The sequence below is a fragment of the Molossus molossus genome, unplaced genomic scaffold (genome assembly GCF_014108415.1).
Source record: "Molossus molossus isolate mMolMol1 unplaced genomic scaffold, mMolMol1.p scaffold_m16_p_7, whole genome shotgun sequence".
Taxonomy (NCBI): Eukaryota; Metazoa; Chordata; class Mammalia; order Chiroptera; family Molossidae; genus Molossus; species Molossus molossus.
Genome location: NW_023425401.1, coordinates 32,084,945 through 32,112,318, shown reverse-complemented (window position 1 = coordinate 32,112,318; position 27,374 = coordinate 32,084,945). Strand labels below are relative to the sequence as shown.

General features: G+C 42.5%; 1 protein-coding gene across 1 annotated transcript; it reads right to left on the bottom strand.

Moving 5' to 3' along the window:
- Positions 1-1,319: 1,319 nt before the first annotated feature.
- On the bottom strand, positions 1,320-26,456 carry PON1 (paraoxonase 1). The gene is made up of 9 exons (XM_036246661.1): positions 26,386-26,456; positions 22,256-22,326; positions 20,624-20,679; positions 19,252-19,420; positions 12,814-12,940; positions 9,351-9,551; positions 8,059-8,140; positions 4,056-4,184; positions 1,320-1,478 (listed from the first exon to the last, which is right to left on the bottom strand). The coding sequence occupies exons 1-9, from the start codon at positions 26,454-26,456 to the stop codon at positions 1,320-1,322; spliced, it is 1,065 nt and encodes a 354-aa protein (XP_036102554.1).
- Positions 26,457-27,374: the final 918 nt, after the last annotated feature.

Below are 27,374 nucleotides of genomic sequence, written 5' to 3'. Positions count from 1 at the left end.
AGAAACGTGGTTTCCGACACGACTGCCTTCACGTCCCAGAGAAGGGATTCAGCCCGAGAGCTGCGCCTTCAGAACAGACAGATCCACGAGGAGAGGTAACCTTTTGTATGGCTTTTATGAAAAAATAACAGTCATCTTTTCTGAGTCTTGTCCCTCAGAAGATAGCCACAGGTTGTTGATCATTCCTCTCTTGTTTGTTTACTTTTCTGTTGTCTTCTTCTCAGCCTCCACAGCAGGTTAGACTAGAAGAAGAACAAGCCTACCTCAGCGACAGTGTAGCCCCGGGGGGCAAGTATCTTTACCCAAGTCGGTTACGGGCTTCATTCTGTATCCAGTCACTGATGTGAACAGACTTCTGCCTTTTACCAGGTCCAAGAAATAAAATGTATGATGTGTGTTGAGATAACAGACACCCATATCATTTTCTTTTTTCTTAAAAAAATTTTTTTTTCCTTCATTGATTTCAGAAAGAGAGGAAGTGAGAAGGAGAGATAGAAACTGATGGAAGAGAACATCGATTGGCCGCCTCCTGCATGCCTCCCCACTGGGGATCTGGCCCACAACCTGGGCACGTGTCCTGACCAGGAATCAAACTGGTGACCTCTTGGTGCATGGGTCGACGCTCAACCACTGAGCCACACCAGCCAGATGACACTCATATAATTTTCTAGTGTGGCAACATTCCCAAGAATTTTAAGCTGTTCTTGCATGCCATTTGCTAGAGGAGAATTAAATAAACAGGAGTAAAAAGAGAGTTGGGGTATCCGAGTTTATGTTTACTGAGAAAGTCATACGTACAGGGGAAAACGTAAGTCTGACTCTGCAGTATGTCTAATGGCTTTGCTTAAGGAGAAGAGCCTGGAGTTGGGTAGTTTTCAGTGTGCATCCAGACTTCCGGCATGTGCACTGGAGGGCCTGGTGGGAACTGGACTTCTGATGACCCGAGAGGCCATCCTGCTCTCCCGTCTTCTGATCAAGGCCCAGCAAGGCAGCAATAAGCTCATGTGCACTCAGGGAACACGTCTTAGAGGAAAGTGCCTTTTGGGTCACATACAGTTACATGATTTAATAACTGACAACAAACGTGATGATTTTAGCCATTTTATTGTAAAGGATTTCTCCTGGTAAATGAGGTTTTCGAGTACTGTGTACCAAGATTGATTTGATATTGTACTCTCAAAAAGCTTTATACGTCGTATCTATTCTCAGTTAAACAGCACTTTCATCCCTAATGATGTCCCAATTTAGGGTCATTGTTCGATGAGATCACTGGTCCCTTTGAGCTCATAGTCTGCATGGCATGGGTGCAAACTGGCCTGTTAGAGCTTGCAGTAAAGAGCTTTTTGGAATACAGTGCCAATCAGCAATTTCCCCTTGTACACAGAGGCAACTGAACTTCCTTGCAGCACTGTACCATTTTCTGCAAAAACCACTGTGACTTTGGGTTCTTCTGTTAAAATGTCCTGGATTTGAATCACCTAGCAAAGAAATAACAGTCGGTTAATTTTTTTAAGTCACTTAGAACATAACTTTAAACACGGAGTCATTTCTCCAGAAGAAGAAACCTTTAGGTAAATCATATTTTGTTCCAAAATTACTTATAAGACACCTGTTTCCTCATGGGCAAAATGACAGGTTCTGATCAGATGATCTTACACAGAGGTAGCAACACAGGCCTACAGGGGCGAGGTAAGAAATATAAATAAGTAGCACAGATTGGGTGTGAGACATTAGGGAGTAGTAGTGACTGTGGTAAATTGGTCGGGGTGGGGGGGCTATTAGTAATAGTCAAATAATTGCCATGCTGGCATTCAGGAAGGTTTTTGTGTATTTTCAGATAAACTAGGAATTTGGATGTTTACACTTAATTCTTTTTAAATGCTGGCAATCAAAAAATAAAACTATGCCCCCCCCCAAAAAACATATCTCTGCATCACACTTATCCATTCCTCTGAACTTAAGGTCCCACCCCTCAGCAAGATTTTGTAAGTTCGGTTTCCTTTCTTTAGTTGGGCAGAAATATGATTGTATCATTAGCAACTATGTAGTAGTATGTTAGGCTGACTATATGGAATAGCCAACATTTGACCATTTTGACTGATAAATGGCCATTTCACACGATTCCCCCTCGTCTGAGGAACACACTGCAAGTCTGGAGCCTGGGCCATGCTCTGGATCTTCTGTCACCATTGATTTCTCATCTGTACAGTGAGATGCGTAGGACTACGTTAAGTTCCATTTCAACTCGAACTTTCTATTCTTAAGCTTTTAGGATAAAATACAATGACTCGAAGAGAGGATACCTACGTGTAAAAACACCAGATATGGCCGACCAGGAAGGCCCGAGCCTGGATAGTAAACGGTCCATGGAGCATTTAAAAGGACCTCTTTCAAGCAACTGGCACCAAAGACAGATGTTTTAGAAAATTGCTGTAGTGTTCAGTGTGGCAGTTACTGCGAAATGGTTGATGGTGCACCTTGGCTTAAGAAATTAAGCCTCTTTTAATAAAACAAAATTACTCGTCTATAGGGCAGTACATTTGATAATGGACTGTAACTACGGTTTGCTCTGCTTTAACAGAGCCATCACGAGAAAGGAAGTGTTTTCTCTACAACAGCAAACCTGGTCCATGCTTTAATGAATGACCCACATTCACCAAGTGGGCTAAGAAGCAAGAACAAATTAGAATCTAACATTCTGCTTAGTTCGGGCAACCACACCACAGCACACATTTCTTCAGGTCTGTTAAACATACCTGTACAGTATCCTACTAGCTAAGAACAAGCAAAAGGCACAGAGGGTTGTCGTTCAACATACCCACAGTTGTCCTGTAAACCTACACATAAAAGGTATGAAGGGCCATAATGTGATTGAAAAAATACACATTGGGTTGTGTGTGTGTTTTTCAATCCAAGACACACAGGCTATCAAAAAAATACTTTTGTTGGGGGATGGTATGAAACTGACTCTTAAAACTAAGCTTTCAGAAGAATACCTAGCGGTAGACTATATCAAACATGATTACTGTGTGTTTGATGTAAATAACAAGTATAATTAGTACATACTGAAAACTCAATAGCAAACCCCAGGTAAGTCATAATGAACAGTTAAATGCCTGTTGCAAAGTGAATTTCAAGTCCTTACTTGCACTGACAAAATAGTCCACTGAGTAAAGACCATGGACACGAATAGGGTCTTTGGGTGGTAATAGTTAAAATGGAAGAAAAAGTCTCTTTATCCAAAATAGTTCCAGCAAGAGATTTGTCTTCCCATCTCAGAGGGAGTGAGCGGTTGCCCAGTTGTGCTTTCGGACTGGCCCACCGCGTTAACGTGGGCACATGCTGACGCACAGGAAGGGGGCTTGAATAGGAAGGCAGGTAACACATGATGAGGCCGTAGCAATGTGGAACATTCTATTTTTTAAACCATTGTGAATTCCCAAGTTGGAGAAACTCACTGTTAAAATAAAGATATGGACCCCAGTTCAGTGCTGGCTATTCTAACCCAGCCTCCAGGTCCACTCTTCACTCTGCTCGGATGTACAAAAACTGACGTGGAGGGCTCCCTTGCCCTCCAGCTCCCGGTTAGGATCGACCAATGGGCAGAGCAGCAGGGGATGGGAGGTCTGAGGAGGAGGCGGGATACTTGTTCCCCAGGCTTCCTCCCTGTGCTGGTTGGCTACATCCCTCGCCCAGAGGCCAGGTTCCGCTCAGAAGACCTTCTGCACATCCAGCTCTCTCCTTGTCTGGCTGTCCTGCCCCCTTGCTAGCCCTGGGGTACTGCCTTACCCCTGTCATTTCCCCGCACCCTGCCCACAACTGTGTACATGCCGTCTTATTCAATCCCTTCAAACTACCCAGTTTATATGTACCATCTGTCTCCTGCCTAGTTTCTAAAATGCGTCCCCAAATCAAGTTCCTGTTTCTAGCTCATCATTTGGAACATCTATCCATGCCTCCCACCCCTTTATTTGCCTATATAATTGAGAATCATGTTTTCAACTGGAAAACATCTGGAAATGCAGTTGCTGATCTGATCGATTTTATAAACTAACCTCTGATCCAGGTGGATTCTTCTCATCGTAGAAGAAGATTCTCATGCCATTGGGATGGCATCCAATCCACAGGTCCCCTGTCACGGGATCCACGGATATGTTATCCACAAGTGTGTTAAGGGTCAAGCACTTCCAGATTAAAAACAAGGAGAGAACAAAAGACAGAAGTGAAAAAATAAGAACATAGAAAACAGCTATCTTTTCCTTGGTTACTACGCTCCTGGTTCCAGGGACCCAACAATTCTGCCCATTTCAGTAGCACTCAGGGAATTCCATGTATGCTCATATGTGATCAGTTTCTGGCACAGATGAGGGAACAGGAAATACAAAAAGCCAAAGAGACTATTTAAAGTTAGATAAATCATTTGGACTAATATCTGTGTGTGACCCTAAAACCGAAAGAAAAAATGTTTTAAGTGCAGCATAAGACACTTCATTTCTAAAACAGCATGCACAAGTGATATTTTTATAAGCGTTCAGAAAACAACCAGAAAATGTAGATTTCTTTCTGATGAGAACATCAATGAAATGTAGGCTCTTCTTCAGTGGCTAATCATAGGCTGTGAAGCTAGAGGACAAATGATCACCTGGAGTCTAATTTTTGCCTTGGAGTTGAGAAGAAGTTTCTTCTTTAGTTCCTGATGTTATTCAACTCCCTGTTCTCCTGCTGTTTATTTTCTAAATATAAGTTGCAAGCATGTGATGACTGCACAGATTGCTGTCGGGACTTTGGACCAGGATCATAAATAATACCAATGATTCTTAATTCCGCCATTCGTCATCTTGGCTGCCTTCTACGGGGAAGAAATCACATCTATTTGTTTACCTCTCACTCTCAGTTGGAGAAGCAATATCTACCGTGTACTTCAACAGAGGCCAGCCTACCTCAGCGCCCAGAGATGCTGTGATAACTGGTGGTGATGCCTTGCAAAGGCCAGAGTGTGGGCAGGCATCTGCAGGGAGCCCATGCACCCTGTGCTCCCTGCTCAAAATGAGAGCCATCCCCACCTATCCTTTAAGGGACTAGAGGGCTCAAGCACTGTGGCAGTGTCTCCATTACAGCTTCATGCAAAGACATCGCTCATTCATACCCTGGAAACAGGCAAGGCTGGCCAGAGGAGGAGGCCAAGCAAGCATGCTCTGGGCAAAGTCAGCCTCAGGCCTTCTCCACTGACCAAGCCCCCATCTATCACAGTGTCAGACATTCTCCTCTGATAAGTTAACTTAAGTGAGGGAAATGTTTGTCTCAGGGCACAGCTATTACCTTTGGAAGGGGTAATAGCTAATTGGTGAATTCCATGGCAGATAAAAGCCTGTAAAATTGGGAATTGGGATGAGAGTGGGAGGACGGCATAGAGGCCAGGGGTCCCATTTATTCAACACACAGCTCCTGAGGTCCTACCACGTGCTCTGCAAGGAGTTCAGCACCAGAGAGAACAGAGGGAGCGCAGACCTGGTTCTTGCAAAGAAAATGCTGATGGTTGGTCCAGCAGGGAGCCTGTGCTGGGCTCCTGCCTTGCAAACCTGTAATCTCTAGCAATACTAACTCAGCACAGTGCACACATACACTTCACACCTCTCCAAAGCCAACTGGAAATGTTTACTTTCCTTGGTCACGGAAACTTAATAACTTATTCTTATGGGGAAAAATAGTATACCAAATATCCCAATTTTTAGAGAATTGCAACTCATTGGAGTGGGATTAATTCACTGGCTGTCTTGAATATTTACTTTTATTGTGGTAGATATGCATACCATGAAATTTGTCATTTTAACCATTTTTAAGTATACAACTCAGTAGCATTAGGTACATTCACAATGTTTTATAAACATCACCGCTATCCATTTCCGGAGCCTTCCATCCCAAACAGAAACTGCCCAATAGCTTCCCATTCCTCCCGCCCCCGGCCCCTGGCAACCTCTATTCCTCTTTCTATCTGTGAATTTGCCTAATCTAGGTACCTCATACAAGTGGGATCCTGTGGTGTTTTTATTTTTGTGTCTAACTCATTTTACTTAGCGTAATATCTTCAAGGCCCATCCATATTGTCACATATATTAGTACTTCATTACTTCTTAAGACTGAATAATATTTCATTGTATGTATATACCACACTTTGACAGAACATAAACCCACCCACATGTCATTGAAAATTCTAAGATCTGTCTCAGCTACTTTATCAAATTTCTTGGCACTCCAGGTACTCATTAACTGGCTTAATTAGTATGATCCTTCAAAAGGAAGAATTTCAGGCATGAGGGTAGTCTGGGCTGTCATGTCAGGAGACGGGCACGCTCTGTTGCCAGATGTGAAAGCTAAACTAGAGCCCAGTCCTCAATCTTGCCTTGGCGGGTGCCGCACCTTTATCATTGTGCGTTGAATGTATATTGAAGTGGGTTCTATTCTTAGCAAATTCTTTAACTTTCAATTTACAGAAGTACGGATTGCTATAACCCGTTTGTTCTTATTCCCTTGGCCAGTATGCGTGTGTGAAATTTCATTTTATTTCAGGTAATACAAAAGTAGCCCGGCGAATGACTTTTAACGTCAAACACAATGTTACATTTGCTGTTGCTTCAAGGTAATTTTCTGGGAGTGAAACCTCTCATGACAGTTCCTGGGATATGCTGATGGAACTGTCACCGTGGCGATAGCAGCGCTTCATGCTGTGGGCGGTTAGGGGCAGATCCTGTTTCTCAGGGGCAGGGGATCCGGTCACGATGTTCCACTTTGCTCTTCCTCTCTCTTTCCTCATTCCATGTTTTTACCTCTTTGGACCCAAATCTTCAAAATGGATCAGAATTGGGTAGAGGATGAACCCTTGATACACACCAGCCCCATCATACTAATTTAACGGGTATTTGTTGAATGCCTACTACTAGGTGGGAACTCTTCTGGGAACAACTGGAAAAAATAAAACCTGTCATTGTGGAGCTAACACCCTAGAGGGAGAGGCAGCTGACAGAGGGGATAAGTAAAATGTAGTATGTTAGCAATGAGTCCTGGAGGGGAAATAAAGTAAAGGAGATAGGAAATGTGCGTGCGTGCGTGTGCGTGCGCATGTGCGTGTGTATGTGTGTGTGTGTGTGTGTGCGCGCGCGCGTGCGCGCTCATGTGCGTGCATGTGTGCGCATATGCGTGTGTGTGCGTGCGTGCATGTGCGTGCGTGCATGTGCGTGTGTGCGCATGTGCGTGTGTGTGCGTGCATGCGCGTGTGCGTGTGTGTGCGTGTGTGCGAGGGGAGCAGAGTGGCAAGCGCAGCTTAGGGAGCCGGGGACGCGTCACTGAGGGACAGTTTAGTAAAATCTGGAAGGAGATGAGGGAGAGAACCTCGGAGACCCGGAGGAAGACGGCGTGAGCCGAGGGAACGGCGGGTCCCGAGGCAGGGCCTGCCAGGCCAGCTCCGGGAGTATGCGGGCAGGAGCAGCTGGGCCGACCAGGTTGGAGGTAAAGGCAGCAAGGTCCTGGGCCGCTGGGCACGCGGCGGCCATGACTAGTACTTGGGCGTTATAAACCAATGGAGAGCTCTGTTTCTTGACTATTCCATCAGCGCGGGGTGGGGGGGTGGGGTAAGAAAGGAGAGGAAGAGGAGGGAGAAAGAGAGAGAAGAAAGGAAGGGAGGGAGGGAGCAAGAGAGGGAGGGAGGGGAAGAGAGGAAGGAAGGAGGGAAAGAGGGAGGAAGGAAGGAAGGACAGATGGAAAGGAAGGAGGAAGGAAAGGAGGGAGGGAGATAGGTCTAGGAACTCAGTGCCAAGATTCAAATTCACTAGAGTAGAAAGAGTCAGCGTTTCACAGGTGAGCTGTGTGGTGGCTGCTTCCCACTCCACAGCCGAGTAAAAGTGAACAACAAATACGTAAGATGCTGATGTCTCTTAATAAAGGAGTAAAAAGTTGCCTCTCACCCATTCCAATTAGACAGTCCTTTTCCCCTCACTTTTAATTTCACAAATTAATTAGAATCTAATTATCACTCTGCAAACTTACAGTGTTAATACAGCTTACCTTCAATGACGTTAACGTCCCAGTAGCATGCTTTTCATACACGTGAATCTTATGAGCCAGAAGTTCAGAGACATAGACATACCTTCAAAGAAGAAAGAGCTCCATCAAAGCACTTGAAGTGATGTGATTCAAAAGCTGATGATGAAGTTGTAATAACTCTTCCTTAAGAAGAACTTTGCTTAGAGACTGGAAAAGGGAACCCCTCTCAAAGCACACCAAACTCTGAAAGAACTCATGAGTTTACAGTACACACCGGGGTATTAAGCCTGTAAAGTTATTTGTAAGGGTAGAAACCTAGTTGCCCCTGATCAGTAGGAAAGGAATTTAGCCCTAAACACCAGCTTTGATACCTGGGAGATAAAGCATTGCAATGCTTCTCTTAGTTTGTCGACACAGTGGGGAAACCCAGGTTCTGCCAGTCAGAATAGTGGGTTCTCTTGAACAGGCTGCAGGAAGGCCCTTGACAATTAGCCAGTTGTTTTAGGTCAGAGAAAGAAAGTATGAGAGAAGACAAGATGTCCTGGATCTGAGAAGTCTTCCTCCCCTCCTACCCTGAACCTGATCCAGACCCTGTGGGTTTAGTATTTTGTGCACAGTGCAACACCACACTCATCATAAAGACCTATGGTCAGGCCTGGCGGGCGTGGCTCAGTGGATTGAGCATCGTCCCATGGACTAAGACATCCTGCTTCGATTCCCGGTCAAGGCACATGCTCAGGTTGTGAGCTCAATCCCCAGTGGGGGCATGCAGGAAGTGGCCAGTCGATGTTCTCCCACATCGATGTTTCTATCTCTCTCTCCATCTCCCTTCCTCTCTAAAATCAATAAAGAAATAAAATAAAATAAAAAGACTGATGGTCAGTCTAAGCACTGTGAATAATTGCAGTCTAAGCACTGTGAATCTTACTTCCTGAACAGTTAAGATATTTTACATTTTTCTTAATGTCTTCTTGCTAGGATAACATGTTAAAATGTGTCACATTATTTAGAAAAGAAATATGTTCAAAAGCTATCTAACGAGAGTATGGGGAAATGCATGGCATTTTTTAAAGTTTCCATATTTGGGAGGGGGAGGGGAAATAAACCAAAGAACTTACATGCATATAAGCATAACCAATGGACACAGACAACAATGCTGTAAGGGGAGCAGGAGTGGGGAGGAGGGTGTCAATGAGGGATAAAGGAGAAACATTTGTAACAAAAATAAATAAAATTTTTAAATAATTATAATAAAAAAATAAAAATAAACCTAGAATAAATAAATAAATAAAATAAAATAAAAGTGTCCGTACTTGCCGTCAGGTGAAATGTTGATTCCATTAGCAAAATCAAATCCGCCTGCCACCACTTTAACTTCATTTGGACTATAGTAAACAACATACGACAATGCTAAACCCAAATATAACTCCCAGGATTTCAAGTAGCGTTCAGCAAAATAGTGATCGTTTGTGGCATAAAAGTGCTCAGGTCCCACGGCAACAATATCATTCAAACTGCAATTCAAACACATACACATGAAAAATACAGATGGAGGTACTGTGCCTACAGGATCATGCACAGGCACTCATTAATATTTATTCCTAAAATCAAGGTGTGGGATGGAGCCTTCACTCTACCTGTTATGGCAGAAAATTGCTGTGAAATCAGTCCCACCTAATCCTCAAAGACTACAGTTATGCTAAGAAACCCTAAGAGGTGATTACAATGTGATATAAAAGTCCTATTTGCTGTATCATAAAATAGTACTATAGCATGTGTGTGTGTGTGTGTGTGTGTAGAAACTAAAGTTAGTAAACATTAAATCAGGCCAGGAATCATTATCAGGGCAAAATTTATTTATGCCCAAATAGCATTTACTCCCATAGTGAACAGTCCAGGACATCATCAGGCAATAGTAAAAAACACTGGCAATATTGTGCCTTGCGTTTTAGTTAACGCTCAGCTCCCATTACTGTGTGATTTAGGGAAAATCAATCATTTTACCTGCCAGGGCCCAGTTTTCTTATCTTAAAAGGAAGGTGAGATGGACTGATCTCTTTCTGCTTTAAAGAGTCACTTCCAGTTCTAAAGTTTCATGACTCATAAACTGAGTAAAATGCCCATGAACACAACTTCTCAGAAACGAGATGCAATGGCTCCCCCCCCCCGCTTCTCTGATTTTGATTCTCTCTATGTTACTGAAAACCTGAGATACATGAGTCTATTTTTCTGCTTTAATAGGTACAACAGCGAACACATAAGTGAGCCATTCTTTGCTGATTGAGGTGACAGAAGTCTCCAGGAGCCATTATCTGGGAAAGAATGGTCTCTGCTCCATCGCGGGGCACCTAGCGGCCAGCACACCAGCGCTGACGTCACTCGGCTCCTGGGAACGTTAAATAAGTGGACAAAGCCTCAGTTTTCTCATCTGTAAAGAGAGGTTAAATGGTTTTCCCAAAGTCACGCAGCTCCTGAGTATAAGACGAAGGGTCAGAATCTTCATCTGTGGAGTTGCAGTGGGAATGAGAATGAGCTGGCAGCCACTGTTCCTACATGAGTAAAACGGTCTAGGGATTTAAGATGAGTCTGTACAGGCTCCGGGCATAAACCTGCCAGCTGGCCTTTTCTATTTTCTCTCTCCTTTTTTAAAAGCAAATTTCCAAAATTAGTATGCTTTGCAGTCCTTTGCTGTTTTCCATACAAAGGAGCAGAGCAGAATGGTTTAGAGTAATCGTTTTCAAATCTGATCGACTCCATTTGAATGCTGACTTTGCTTGCTGTCTTATCTGGGGGGTTGGAGGGTGGGTGACAGCATGTCATTAAACTCTGGGCCTCTGTTTCCACTCTATACCTCGACAGGCTGTGGTAAGAATCAAATGAAATAATGAATGCAGTCTGGTCAGAGTGGCTCAGTTGGATGAGCATCATCCTGTGCACTGTAAAGTTGCTGGTTCAATTCCCGGTCAGGTCACATGGCTGGATTTCGGGGCATGTACAAAAGGCAACCAATCAATGTTTCTCTCTCTCTCCCTCTCTCTTTTCCTTTCTTTCTCTAAGCATGGTTTTGGATGAGGATTTAAAACTAACTAACTAACTAAATAAATAAATAAATGCAAAGCCCTTGGCATCATGCCTAGTATACAGTAAATGACCATAGCGTTAATAATAACATGCTTAAATTATGATATATTAGTCATTCAAAAATCAATGCTATAAATGACTACCAAATGCAAAGCAGAAACCATACATGGTGGCGCTTAGGTTGAGAGCAGAATCTCGGTGAACTGTGGCACCACAGTTACTTTCAGTTTGGTTCAACGTTACCAAAGACCAATATTGTTGCAATTGGTCCAGAATAAAATATACTCTAATCCTGGGAAATTAGACAAATCTTAGATTTCCAAGATTAGATGGTGAAACAAATAAGTTTTCGCTATTTCATAGTGGCTTGGATCACCAGCTCCAGACTCAAGCTACTAGGATTAAAATCCTAGCTGTACCATTTATTGATGATGGTGACATCTCGAGCAAGTTAAATACTCCAGGCTGCAAATGTTTAAACTCCAAAATGGTATAACAATAGAACCTAAACAAGAAGGCATTTGTAAAAAGTTAATAAAATAATCTGTTTAAATTGATTATTGCAGCACTTCACACAGTTAAAGCTCATTAAGTTACTACTACTATGATTATCATTATTAGCCCAGCTTCTCCATTCTATATACTTTTCCCTAATTTAGATCTTGGTAATTGGTACATTCTCAGTGTTCTCATTCTCTTTCTAAAATAGATTTGTGAAATGAATGTATGAATAAACTCTGCCATCAAAAGCTCTTTGAACTTCCCCTCGTTCTTGGGATGCAGAAGATCTGGGCCATAGTTCCTGATCGGCCACTATGTGGTTGATTGACCTTCACCCAGTAACTCAGTTTCTCTCCAGTCTGTTTCTTCCTTGCTGACACCATCAGGTAAGAAAGCATGTAAATGACACGTGGTTTAAAGGAAATGTAGATTTACAAATACTGCGGTGGTTGAATGCTGTATGTAAATTATTCAAATAGAGGTTGGAATTCTAGAAAACTATAATGATTAGAGAATAAAAATTGCTTGGAAAACTAGTGTCAGAGTATCATCCTAAATCCATCACTTGTCTTATAAACCAAATCCTCATGTAAGCAAGGAAGCTGGCTTTGTGTGGGGTTGATGGGATCAGGGACCCCTGAGTGTTTTCTTTTTCCTTGTGGTCACAGAGCCCAGGATGGAGCTGAGCATTACCCCAGGTCTGTGGTTCCACAAGCACGGGGAACCTAACAGCAGTAGAGGCCGGAAGGCCCTGGAGGCACAGATTTCAGATCACCTCTTAGGTATGTGCTTCTAATTCCTAAAAGCATCACAGATTCTATTCAAGAAAACACAACAGACATAAAAATAACAAATAAACTCAAGGTGTGAAATTTGCCTATGAAACTGGTTTGGGTTTGAAATACTAAGTCTGTTTCTAGAAAAAGAGCAGATTTTCCTTGGCGAAAGCTCGCATGGACGTTCTGAGGCTAGCGGGGCATAGCCAGTGTCCAGCCGGCCGGGAAATGAGGGCCATAGGGAAAGGGGCTTGGGTCCTCAAAAGTGTCTGTAGAAGAACATTTGGAGGAGTGTGTGATCATGAGAAAGCAGAGGTGAATGGCCACTATCTTCCTTCCCCATAGCCGAAAGGAAACACTGAAAGTGAATTAGCTGTCCACCAGTTAAGGGAAATAGAAATAGGATGGATTTCAGTACTTAGGCATAAGTTCGTGTCTGATGGTTTTCAGATGCAAAAGTGATTTTTCTTTCTCTTGAAATTTAAACAACTCAACGGTACACTCAAATTCTGGATGGCTCACCACCAGCAAGTACACGGTATTATCTGAGAAGAGATTAAAAACAAAAATTGAAACATTAACTGAGCTCTCAGCTGTCAGAACTGTCTCCAAAAAGCAATTTCAACCCACCTCCAACTGGTACTTACGGTGTCAGGCAGATGGACTATTTTCATCTCTTTGTAGCGAGAAGCATTTGCGATTGTTTCACAGAGAAATGGCTAAAGGAGGAACTAGTGGCAGTCTCTGAAAACCCCAAGCTCCACAGGGGGAAAAATATCTTTAAATTAAGAATGAGCAGCGCTTGACACTAAAACTTCAAAGAGCTTGTTAAGCTTTCTATTGCAGATGGTCTCAGCAAGATAGAGTGGAGATAAAAAAGGCGGGGAATATTAATATGAGAAAGTGTGTTCAGGTATAGTTTACACCATTTAAGATGATAAATTCCATAAAAAGAACACCTGAGAAAGAGTATCAAAGGGAAGGCACTTCCGTGAATCAGTGCTGCTTTGGAACGTGAAAAAGACCAGTCCAAATGGTCACGATGTGAAAAGTTAGATTCCAGTCTTTGCCTTAAGAATCAGTAAGCCTATGGCAACCTTCAACATGACCAATTTGGTGTTTAAAGGAAAACAATATGAAGTTTAGTAGGTTGAACTAAACAGATTTGAGCGGAGAAGCTAGCTAGGAGGGTCTTCATTCAACAAAGTATTTACTTTACTTGGTTTTAGGTGATACAAAGAAAAAATAAAATGGAATAAAGCGATGGAGAGTAATAAAGTTTTCTTCATAGGAGTCAAGGAAGTTCTTTTCTCTGTTGAGGTGATATTAAAGCAGAAACCTAAGTGAAATAAGAGACAAAATCATGTGAACATGTGGTGAAAAAGCATTCCAGGCTGAGGGAAGAGAGCGTGCAAGGGGCCTGAGGCAGGAGCTTCCTTGGCACATTTGCTTAATAGTGAGGTTGTGGTTGGAGTGGACTGAGTGACAGAACGAGTGGGAGGGCTGACGCCATAGAAGTAGGAAGCCAGGGTTAGTCTTGTTAGGGCTTAGGGTAAGGATCCAGGCTTTATCCCTGGGGGATTTGAGCCCAGGAGTAACATGGTCTGAGGCTCCAGCAATTCATGCATGTGGACAGGAGGAACTGGGCCAGGAGGAAAGGATGTGAGAGGCATTTGTCAGGAAGTATCAGAAGCCCCTGGTGATGACTGAGAAACGAGGGAGTTAGAAAGCAAACATGAGTGAGAATTAAAAAGCGGATTCATGTCTTGCACAGCAAAGTCCACTTCTAGGAATTTATCTTAAGGAATATTTACAGAAGATATATGCGCAAGAACATTTATTTTAGCATTGTTTGCAGTGAGCACGAAGGTAGATACAGACAAATATCCATGAACAGCCATTGTAAAGTAGTCCTAAATGCACTGAGTAGTGTTTCATGCAAAAGCAACTTATAGAAGGGTTTGTGTAATACTTGTGTAGTATTTCCCATTTTTATTTGAAAGAGTACACACACACCCAACACTATATTCCTTTCTTTAAAATATATTTTTATTGATTTTTTTTTTTTTGAGAGAGAGGGAGAGAGATACAAACATTGATATGAAAGAGAAAGATTAATCAGCTGCCTCTTGCACAGCCCCCACCAGGGATCAAGCCCACAACCCGGGCATGTGCCCTGACCAGGAATCGAACCAGGACCTCTCAGTCCATAGGATGACGCTAAATCCACTGAGCCACATCGGCTGGGGTATTTTTTGGTACTTAAAAATATTTTGGCCCATCAGAAGGGATTGTCTGATGAGGTGGTGGAAGCCATGGGTATAGATGTGGTCCTCAAACCTAGCCTAACATTTTTATCTCCAGGGGAACCTTTAAGAAGTACTCCTACCCAGGCTCCCCTCTGACTGGCTGAATCAGAATATTGGGGCTGGAGCCTGGGCATCAGGCTTTGTAAAACTTCCCAGGTGTTTTCATGTGCACTTTGTGGGGAAGAATTAAAGACCAAGGGTCAATTTCAAAATGGCAGCAGAGTGAATGGAAGCTACACAGACCATCTCCCAGGACCAAACTGGAATTACAACTAAAATAAAGACAAATCGTTGGGAAAAAGCAACAGAAAAGCAGTTTGCAAGGACCATATAACCAGGGACACTGAATCGATTCTGATAAGATTGCAGATGTGCCCTGGCCAGTTTGGCTCAGTGGCTGGAGCGTCAGCCTGTGGTCCAGAGAGACCCGGGTTTGGTTCCTGCTGGGAGCGCGTGCTTCGGTTGTGGTTTGTCCCTGGCCCTGGTTGGTCATGCGGGTGGCAGCCACTTGATGTGTCCCTTTCATGTTGATGTTTCTCTCTCTCTCTCTCTCCCTCCCACTCTATCTGAACAAAAAATGGAAAATGTCCTCGGGTGAGAATAAACAACAACAACAAAAGATTGCATATGTGCGAGAGGGGGGCTGGGAGCCCATGGACAGCAGTGGTCTTAGCTGTGAGCAGCACCCTCGGGGTTAAACTCCCAAGTGGCTCCATAGCACAGAGCCGGGACAGAGCTGAAATAGCCACAGCCACTCACCCTGGGCTCCGGCAGAGGGAGGGCAGACTGGACTGGAACTGTGTGGGGACACTCGGGATTTGGAGGACACTCAGAGCTTTTGCTGAGTTGTGGCCACCCAGGACAGTGGCCATATTACTCCTTCCCAGGGCTCTGGGATGAGGCAGCGGCCCCTCCCTCGGAGATTCAACCCCACCCAGGTGGGTCATTGAAATGCAAATTGAGGCTCATTAACAACCAGCATCTGCACCACCCTCTGGAATTCCCCTTACCCTGAACTACTGAGGGAGTTTTTCTTTTTCTTTTTTTTTTTAAATTTATTTTATTTTATTTTTGTTACAGATGTTTCTCCTTTTTTACCCCATTGACACCCTCCTCCCCATCCCCCCCACCCCATCCCCAGCTTTGTTGCCCATGTCCATTGGTTATGCATACATGCATATGAGTTCTGCAGTTTATCTCTTCCCTCCCTCCACCACGCCCTCTTCTGAGGGTTGTCAGTCTGTACCTTACTTCCACGTCTCTGTGTATACCCTATACCTCAGACTGTTATGATCATTATATTCCACAAATAAGTGAGATCATGTGGTATTTGTCTTTTTCTGCTTGGCTTGTTTCACTTAGGATAATACTTTCCAGGTCCCTCCATGTCATCTCAAAGGATAAGAGATCCTTCTTTTTTACAGATGCATAGTACTTCATTGTGTATATGGACCACAGCTTTTTTATCCATTCATCTACTGATGGACACTTGGGCTTTTTCCAGATCTTAGCTATTCTAAATAGTGCTGTTATGAACATGAGATACATATATTCTTTCTGATTGGTGTTTCAGGCTTCTTAGGGTATACTCCTAGAAGTGGGATCACTGGGTCAAATGGCAATTCAATTTTTAATTTTTTGAGGTAACACCATATTGTTTTCCATAGTGGCTGCACCAGTCTGCATTCCCACCAGCAGTGTACTAGAGTCCCCTTTTCTCCACACCCTTGCCAACACTTGTTTGATGATTTGTTGATGGTGGCCATTCTGACAGGTGTGAGGTGATATGCTCAACAGGTATGAGGGAATAGAGGGATCATATCTCGACATAATAAAGGCCATATATGAAAGACCTACAGCCAACATCCTACCAGTGGGCAGAAACTAAAAGCATTTCCCTTAAGAACAGGAACAAGACAGGGATGCCCACTTTTGCCACTCTAATTTAACATAGTACTGGAAGTTTTAGCCACAGCAATCAAACATGAAATAAAAATAAAAAGGATCCAAATTAAAAAGGAGGAAGTGAAACTGTCATTATTTGCAGATGACATTATATTATACATAGAAAACCCATAAAGACTCCATCAAAAATCTAGACTTAATAAATGAATTTGACAAAATTAATGTCAAGAAATCGATGGCATGCTTATACACTAATGATGAACTCACAGAAAGAGAAACTGAAAAAACAATTCCATTTACCATTGCGGCAAAAAAATTAAGATACCTAGGAATAAACTTAATCAAAGAAGTAAAGGACCTATTTGCAGAAAACTACAGGTCTTTTAAAAAACAAATAGAGGAAGATATAAAAAAGTAGAAGCACATATCTTGTTCATGGATTGGAAGTATTAACATCATTAAAATGTCCATACTACCCCAAGCAATCTATAGATTCAGTGCAATCCCCATAAAAATACCAATGACATATTTCACAGAACTAGAAAAAATACTTCAAAAGTTCCTATGGAACCAAAAAAGACCCCGAATAGCCACAGCAATCTTGAAAAAAGAAGGACAAAGTAGGTGGGATCACAATACCGGATATCAGGTTGCACTACAAAGCTACTAAAATCAAAACAGCCTGGTACTGGCACAGAAACAGGCATATAGACCAGTGAAACAGAACAGAGAACCCAGAAATGGACCCAAGACATTATGCTCAATTAATATTTGACCAAGGAGGCAAGAGCATACAGTGGAGTAAAGACAGCCTCTTTAATAAATGGTGTTGGGAAAATTGGACAGCTACATGCAAAAAAATGAAATTAGACCATCAACTTACACCATACACAAGAATAAACTCCAAATGGATAAAAGGCTTAAATGTGACCCATGCGTGAATCCATAAAAATCCTAGAAGAAAATGTAGGCAACAAAATTTCAGATATCATACGCAGCAGAATTTTCACTGATACATCACCTAAGGCAACACAAACAAAGGAGAAAATGAACACATGGGACTATATCAAACTCAAAAGCTTCTGCACAGCAAAAGAAACAACCATCAAAATGGAAAGGCAACCCACTGTATGGAACAGCATCATTGCCAATGATACATCAGGTAAGGGGTTAATTTCCAAAATATATAGAGTACTCATACAACTCAACAAGAGGAAGACAAAGAATCCAATTAAAAAATGGGCAGAGGAGCGGAATAGACACCTCTCCAAACAGGACATACAAATGGCCAAGAGACATATGAAGAAATGCTCAACATCACTAATCATCAGAGAGATGCAAATTAAAATAACAATGAGGTATCATCTCACACCTGTCAGAATGGCCGCCATCAACAAATCATCAAACAACAAGTGTTGGAGAGGGTGTGGATAAAAGGCGACTCTAGTACACTGCTGGTGGGGGTTCAGCCACTATGGAAAACACTGTAGTGTTACCTCAAAAAGCTAAAAATTGAATTGCCATTTGACCTAGTGATTCCACTTCTAGGAATATACCCTAAGAAGCCTGAAACACCAATCAGAAAGAATATATATACCCCCATGTTCATAGCAGCACTATTTACAAAAGCTATGATCTGGAAACAGCCCAAGTGTCCATCGGTAGATGAATGGATAAAAAAGCTGTGGTCCATATACACAATGGAGTACTAAGCAGCTGTAAGAAAGAAAGATCTCATTCTTTGAGACAACCTGGAGGGACCTGGAAAGTATTATCCTAAGTGAAACAAGCCAAGCAGAAAAAGACAAATACCACAGGATGTCACTTATTTGTGGAATATAATGAACATAACAGTCTGAGGAATAGGTTAGACCCAGAGACGTGGAAGTAGGGTACTGACTGACAGTCCTCAGAAGAAGGGGTGGTGGGGGTAGGGAAGAGATAAACCACAGAACTTATATGCATGTATGCATAACTAATGGACACGGGCAACAAAGCTGGGGACAGGGTTGGGGGGATGGGGAGGAGGGTGTCAATGGGGAAAAAAGGAGAAATATCTGTAATAAAAATAATAATAATAAAAATAAATAAATAATAAATAAAGTAAAGACCAAGGAAATGGCTACAAAAAGAAAGGAAGCAATGAAAGTGAAGACACAAAGAACCGGGGTGGGGGGCACTCTATTAAAATGTGGAGACACAGTCTAAAGACAAACCAGAGGAGCCAGTGGACAGGGAGTCACTGGAGGTGACGGGGCTGAATCAGAGCTGACCATGGTGACTTTCTATAGGCTGCAAGTGCCTTATGTTAGAAAACCTATTCCTGTACATGCTTGGACCTTTCAAATGGAAAAACCCATATTATTAGGCCTGAATATTATTACTACGTAATTACCGGGATGTGAGTGTTGGTAGTATTTTTTAAAATTAGGTGCTTTAGACATTTTAAATATTTTAACATTCGCCAGCATTTAAGTAGTTATAATATATTTCATTAACATATGGGGTAAGTTTAAAATGCAGAATAAGAACATTCTTCATGATTGTACTTTAGTGGGATGAAAAGAAATATTCATGTGTTAACTTTTTTTGTTTTGTTTTTTAATTTGGTTTTATGTCTAAGAAACATTATATATGGTTACCTTCATCTGTGAATGTGCTGATCCCATGAGGGTTAAACGAAGACAAATTGAAGTCACTTCCAGTGATGCTCAATTCTGACACTGTTGGATCTTCCTCATTCAGGTTCATCAAAAGTATTTTCCCAGGTTTATCAGGTTCAAAGCTCTTAATTCCAGGATATTTCAATCCCTTATAAATAATGAAGGAGAAAAAAACCAGGCACATTACAAACGCTGATGGAGGTGGTAGATGGCTCGAGGGAGTCACTCTGTCTGCTCCACACACCAAGGCCACATATCTGGCTCATGCAATAGGCCCACAGGGTGCTCTGGAAACCCCGTGTTCCATCGGGGGACCCCCACACACAGGCACAGACCCATCCCAAGCAGTGAAGCCATATGAGACCCATATCACAGCTACCAAATTATGAGAAAGATTTTTTTTAATTAGAAGAGTAGACCAAAGGGGCATTTAGTAATGGGATTTAATGATATAAGCAAGAAATCTGAAGAGAGCATTGTTTATATGATTTTTAGACTATCCCCTGGCAGGGTTCTTGAACGCATCTCAGGCACAGAGGTTCAGGGGAAATCTGGTGAGCCAGGATACAACTCCTTAGCCTTTAGGTACAACAGCACAGCTCTTACTTGTTTTAGACATCGGGGCCCTATATAAGATTTTGCTAAAAATATGTATTCTGCTGCTTTAAAAACAGGTTTGCAAGAGACTGTTGTAGAGGATGACTAGTCTCCAATCTTCATAAGAGGAAACTGGACTCAATAAATTACCACCGGCAGCAAAGTGTTTTCAGTGGCCGGATGACTTCTACACTGTATCCTGTTAACTCTGCCATCCTAGACTAGCCTCCAGCTGCTTCTGTTTGGGCTACATCACTGCTGCAGTGATCTGTATGCATGAGAGTTTCCACGGGCATGGTGGGCTCCCCCTTCAAAGTTGGGAATCATGGAATAACCTATCAGCAATTTTAAGTTGAAGGGATTTACTCTGAAAAGTATATGAAAGGTAAAAATGTAAATGATATGTGAGGGGGTAGAAAAGTACCCTAAATTCAGCAAACATTTGAGTACACCACTTAAGTGCTTCAAGGGATAGACAGTTGAATGGGAAGCCATTCTTGAACTCACTGGGCTCGCACAATGTTACAATGGGAGATAAGGTGATGTAAGAGCTCAGTGTGCACACGGGAACACAGATATGCACGGGACACATACGATCATTATTGAAACACCAGTGTAAACACATACACAGTTTGGTTTTTGAACCATACAACTGCTCATTTTATTTAAAGGTTAGCATAGGTATATAGAAGATTTAAATGAAAGACTTAAGCTATTGGTTCTAGAAAATGGTCCAGTGAAAGGAAATACTTACGGAGCTAATCAAAGCCAGTCCATTAGGAAGTATCTCCAAGTCTTCAGAGCCAGATTCTGCCAGAAAAGAGAACAGATAATACTTTCAACAATAAAGATGCACTTTTTAAAAAGAAAGAACAGATGGCACAGATTGCTTCACACTGTTGCTAGAAACTCATGGTCATCTTTCTTTCTTTCTTTCTTTCTTTCTTTCTTTCTTTCTTTCTTTCTTTCTTTTTTATCACTTCTAACTTGAAAATAGGGCTGCATCATCTCTTTGATAAGGTCAAAATAATTACACCTTTCATTTATTTTTCCAGTTGGCTAAGGTGATTATATAAAAATGAAAAGACATTGATATAATTAAGTATAATTAAAACTTATACTTAATATATTTGTTTTAAATTGGTGGACTAGAACTTTTCCTGAGTCTGAAATCTCATATAAAGGTCATGGAACTTCACAAAATGTACAAAACGTATGATAATTTGAAAATAACGCTGTTTTTTTTTTTTTTTTTTAAAGACACAGTAAATTACCAATATATATTGATTCTTAATAATTCCAAATCTTTGAAAACCACACTGGAAATATGAGCAAATTTCAAACGCTTTGGTTAAAATGGGAGTATGTTTCATATGCAGTGTGTGCATTTACTGTTAATTATAAACATCTGTAAAATATCACCGTTAGTTATACTTTAAATACATGTAATTTTAAAAAAAATTTCAGTTAGTCTAGAAACAAGTGAGATCTTTTGGTTTTGTATTGATACTCTTTGTGGAGATGTTTGTTTTTCAGATATCTAGAGATATTTAATATCAACATTGTTATTTGTTTTCTAGAAAAAAATTACACTGTAAGGTATCTGACCAAGCTAATCCATGCTAACTGAATAAGTCATCTGGTCCAGCCTTTCTAACCTTAGGCAACTAAGATAAATAATTCAAAAACAACAACAAACAAGAACTAACAAACAAACAAAAGAACACAGAACAACATAAGCATCGATCTTGAACAAGTCGTCTTCAAATAACAAAGCTGGTTGGTTGAAACCAGGTGGGGACTCAAGTCCCTGTCGGTTGCCTACCAGCTGCTGTTCTATTCACCTGCCCTTTTATCTTTGTGGACAGGGCCTGCCTCCTACAATGGAGGCTTGATAATTACTTTTCCAGCTTCCTTTGCAGCTAGGGCACCAGCCAGTTGTCTAGCTCCAACTAATGAGATCTAAAGGGAAATCTGCTGAGAGCTTCTGAGAAAAACTTTCTTCCCTGATATTAAAATAGAGAGCCTTGTAGTAACTGCAAAGGTGTGTGAGGGTTTGTAAAAGTTTATCCTTCACTCTCTGCTTTCTTTCCCTCTTCTATCTCTCCTCCACCATCTCCTCAGGTTATATTACTATAAAATCAAACACCATTCTATTGTTTTTGCTAAACTGACCAAATACAAAGAAATGACTGAAACCCTGTCAACACCTTGGCAATATGTTAGTGAAGTCAAAAGACTAATTTATTTCAAATTACCTGACTTAATAATACTCTTCTGGTTCATAGTCTTATTTTTGAACAAAGCTTAACAGGTATAGTAATCACATATATAGCAAGATAATACTGAAAGTTCGAATGGAATATTCCTTCTCTCACATACTTACCTATTCCTTTAACTAAATTACAGTTAGGAAGTTCTACTGGGTTTACTTCTCGGAAAGCAGTAAATCGTGTTCTGAGGGGAGAAAAAAGGAATAAAATACACATAAAACTATTCAGAAATTATAAGTTGCAAAGGTAAGTAGCCAGTAAAGTTTTTCTTAACTTTACTTTGCCTGGGTTTCAACCCCAGGGTTTGTGGTCCTTGGAACCTGAGCAATTCTACCAGGCAAGGCCAGAGCAAGACACGTGGGCTCTCTAGGAATAATATTTAGTATTTATTAGGTATAAGTGAATAGATACACAAAGAGGATATATAATGTCCCCTCCAGGGCTCTGTGCCCTTTGGCAGGAACAGGAACTATTTCATCAGCTATGTAAGGAGTCCTATGTGGAAATTTGGATTAAATAGCAACATGGTTCCAATTTATTCCATTGATGTTTTAGGGCTGCTGACAGATGGGCGTTCAGCCCATCTGCTCAGTCTGACTCCAAAGCCGGGACTGGGCATCAGCTTTAGGTGTGCTACTTGAAAAATGCAGGTGTACTTAAAAGGTTTTATAACTTCAAAAAATCATACCCAGGGCCAGCATATAAAAAGGCATATCACACAAACATACCCAAAAGCAACATTAAAACTCAGTACATACTCATCGAAGAGAACATTGGCGTGAAGGACAAAGGAATAAAGAACAGATGTGAGAAGGAAGTACCAGCAGGCCGCCTGAGCAGAGCAAAGCTATTGATGAGGCATTTGAAAGAAGTGGACTACAACATTAGCACAGCCAAGAGATTTAAACAATAAACATTTTTTTATATAACTGATGATACAATAGATTATCATTACTTGCTTTACTGATAATTTAGTCTCACAGAAGGAAGAGATGAGCTAGAGGTCAATGGACACTTTGGATAAAATCCTTACCAACCTGGTACAAAATGATAGGAATTTGGAGGCAATTAAACTTTCTTTAATTCAGAAAAAAAAAAAAGCAACATGTCCCTACTACCATGCCATTGGCTATCAATTTCACCTTCTAAGAGGGTCTGACCGAAAAGGCTAGGAGTGGGGTCCAGTAACCTGCTTTGTTAAAGCACCAAGTCCATCCCGATGAACAACCAGGGTACAGAGCCACTGGCCTGGCTGCCAGAGATCCAGAGATGAGAAAGGCCTGCAAGGGGTGGTGGTTCCCTGAATGATAGACATGAACTTAGAAAACAGACTTCACAGGATGGTAGGGATCTGCCCCGGGACATGAGAAACTAAAAGGCATTTCAAAAAAGGAAATCTGACATACAATCACAAAACTGCACAATAAAGAAATAAAAAAGGAAAGTGATGGAATCATGGCTTGAAAATGTCCAGACTGATACCCACATTAGGAAAAGCATTTTACACAATGAACACACACTGCATACATACTCACACACCACACCCATCTGAAATAAGGTTCACAAAAGATTCTCACCCTAAAACATGTACTAGATACACCCTTAACTTTTACATTCAATTTTATTTCATTATTTAAAAATGCTGGTCATGATCTGCTACATGGATTTTATGACCCACCATTTTTAAAAACTCTGGACTAGGGAAAACTCAGTGAATATTCCCACAGTGCCCCAAGGAACTCAAAGAACTGGTCAAGATGTTAAGGGGGAAGGTCTAACCAAGGACAGTCCAATGGGTGGCATGGAGGAAGACAGTCAAGGATGTGAAATTGCTGAATGGGTCAAGACTTGTGAAAAATGTCAAAGCCAGCCAAATCGGCTTTTCTTAGAGTCAAAACCACACGAAAGAGCAGGCATGCTGCCCGACTCTTTAGAAATGGGGAAGTTGCCACACCGACATGGCCTGAAACACTACACGCCCAGGGGGCGCTGTTGATACTCTAGTCCATTCCCTGGATGTGTGCAGCGCACACCTGCAAGGCCACAGGCAGGGGTGGGGAGCTCTCTCAGTTCCTTTGTGTGGCTATCACCTCAGAAGTGTCAGGGACAGTGCCAAGATACCCTTGTGTCCTTTTACAAGTCAGTTCCCTCCAGCCCCAGATCTATATCACTTCTGTGAACCGGTCACAGGCAGGACATAGTGTACTTTGGTCCTCAGGAAAATCAGAAGTGGGCCTGGGGCCCTGGAACCATTTTCCCTTGAGTTTCTTTGCTTCTCTGGATGAGCTTTAAGCTTCCCCTGCTGCCCAAGGCCAAGCGCCAACTTCTTTAGGTTGAAATCTGAGTCTTGGTGCAAGTCTGTGGTATAGAACACCCCTTCTAAAACTCTCCCAGAGATTATGCAGGATGTTCATTATGGTACCAAAAAGGGGAGTGGAGGGGACCTGGGCAAATAAGTCTGTGAAATGATGACCGAAAGCAAAAACTTTTTTTTTTTTTACACTGAAGAACTTTACAAGGCCTTCATTGTGCCAGAGTGTATTGTCAGTCTCCAGGAGAAGACTACAACAGACAGCATTTCCCAAATGTATTTATTCAAGGAACCCATTTTTGGGTGGAAAAAGCCTTGAGGCTCATGTTCCAAAGAACAAACTTGGGGATATATTCACATTGAATAAAATAAGCTAAGACTTCATATTGAGAGAGAAACATTTTAGGGTGGGTGTGGTAAAGCTTTATTTTTACACAAAAACGTGAACAAGATGGCTACAGACTCCTTTCTTAGAGTGAATTAAGGAAGGCAAACCAGAAAGATAGACCCTCACTGCTTCCTGGCAGCTCTGTAACTCTGTGGAAGACATCTCCACGAGGGACAGCTGGCGAGTGTGGGCAGAACACACCCAGGTGCAGCTGCAAATGGAGAGTCCAAAGGAGAAAGCTTAGATGCGATGTGAGACGGTTTTGTCTCATTTATTTCACCCCAGGATGATATCACAATGCACACACATGCCATATGCTGGAATGAATACACACACACACACACACACACACACAGACATATACATACATACACCCATACACCCCTTTGGTAGCAAATAGTATCATGATTAATAAAATCCACAAACCAATATTCACATGATTTAATACCCAAATCAGCCCTGGTCAGTTTGGCTCAGTGGTTAGAGTGTCAGCCTGTGGACCAGGGGGTCCTGGGTTTGTTCCCGCTAAGGGCATGTACCTTTGTTGCAGTTTGTCCCTGGTTCCGGTTGGGGTCACGTGGGTGGCAACCACTCAATGTGTCTCTCTCATGTCGATGTTTCTCTCTCTCCCTCCTGCTCTATCTCAGGATAAATGCAAAAAAAAAAAAAAAAAAAAGTGTCCTTGGATGAGGATAAAAAACAAACCCAAATCATGAAAAGTTTAAAATGTTCAATTTGACTTTTAGTAATGTTTTACTTCAAAGTCAACAACAGGTACTATTAACTAAGTCTTAGGGATTAGGTGATCTTTAGACTTTGAACCCCTATAAAAAGTTAACACAAAACTATTGCTAAATTCTTAAAACCACCCTCCACTCCCAGTATCTAACAACATATAAAATCCTTTCAAAGCAGGGGACTAACATTCATTGAGTAGCTACTACGTCCCAGGCACAGTGGTAGTTGCTCCCTGTATGAGTGTGGGTTACCTGTTCAGATTTACTGAAGCAGTGCAGGTTGAGAGATGTACAGTGATTTGCCCAAGATCCCACAATAGAAGGAACAGAGCAGAACCCAGGACATCAAATGCCAGCGCCAGGGTTCTTCCCCCCTACCCCACTCCCCAATCCCCACTGGAGCGCAATGGGCCAGGCAGCCACCGTGGGGGCCCTTTCCCTAACTCACACATCAGAGCCACCCCGGGTTGATTATCTCTTTGGAAGAGAAGTTGAGAAGTGAATGTGTAGCCAGGCACATGGATCTTCATGAAAAATGAATTCGTGTAAGCCACCAACTTGGCCACTCACACCACTGACAGCTGTCTCCTTGCCCCATCCATCTCTCAGACCGTGAGCAAGCGGATGTTCTCAAGTGGCACACATAAGTTGGACAATCATTTAGAAATCCCTGCGGGACGTGCATCCAGCACTTGCCTGTGGACTTTCTGTTAACAGTCTGGACCCACTTTCGGGGGCAGGGTGTCCTGGGCTGGCAGGGTGGGTGGGGAGCCCAGGTGCGGCGGCCCTCACCGCAACCCGACTTACTGGTTAGACTTGTGATCCCTGAAGAATCTCAGTCCCAGCCCCAGCAGGATGAGCACCAACAGCTTCGGCATGGCCTGGGACAGACAAATGGACGGTGACTGATGCGCGGACAGCGGGGAGAACCTGTCTGCCTGCAACCCAGGTCCCGCTCGCACCGCCAGGGATTGGCCCGCAGGGTCCCGCCCTCGGAGCCGCAGGCCGCCCCTCACCCCTCACCCCTGGGCACTCAGCGGGCGGCGCTAGCTTCTGGTCAGCGCCTGCCTTCGCCCAGGAGCTACGAGCGCCCCCGAGACTTCAGACTTCGAAAGAGGAAACCATGAGCAGCTGCCTAGACTGGGAAAGAAGGGGACAGCAAGCAGGTGGGAGCTAATGGAGAGCCAAGCTTCGACGAGCACCTCACTTTGTGCCCAAAAGGTCTAAATTTTTCAGGGTCACAGGGTTTCTGTAACTCGATCCCCCTGACTCAGCCCGAAAAGGCATGGAAGGAAGGGGGGCACAGAAGGCCACCACGGTGTGTCACCTTCAATCATCTGGATATCAAGCATCTCATTCTCTCAGCTCCATTCCTGACCTTCCAGCCCATCAAGGTCATTGCTCTGTGTTCCTTCATTCAGGCAGTCGCTGACATTTATGAAGTACCTGCTATGTGCCAGAAACCAGTGGAATATATTACCACTGCATACATAATGCTGCGGGAAATGCACACATCTATGGAGAAGTATAAAATGGGGAGGGGAGATAAGGAGCACTGAGGGACCATTTATGAAAGGGGGTAATCAAGAAAGGCCTCGCTAATAAGGGGGCTTCTGAGCAAAGCCAGGTAGCAGGTACCTCTGCATACCCATCTCTCTTGTCACCATGAATCAGGTGTTTCCTGCTTCACTAGTGACCAGCCCCTCCCTACTCTGGGTCCCTTTCCTTCTTAAGGAATTTGGTCCATTACACTTTCTCTCTCCTACTGCAACCACTCTTCCTCTTTTCTGGAATGC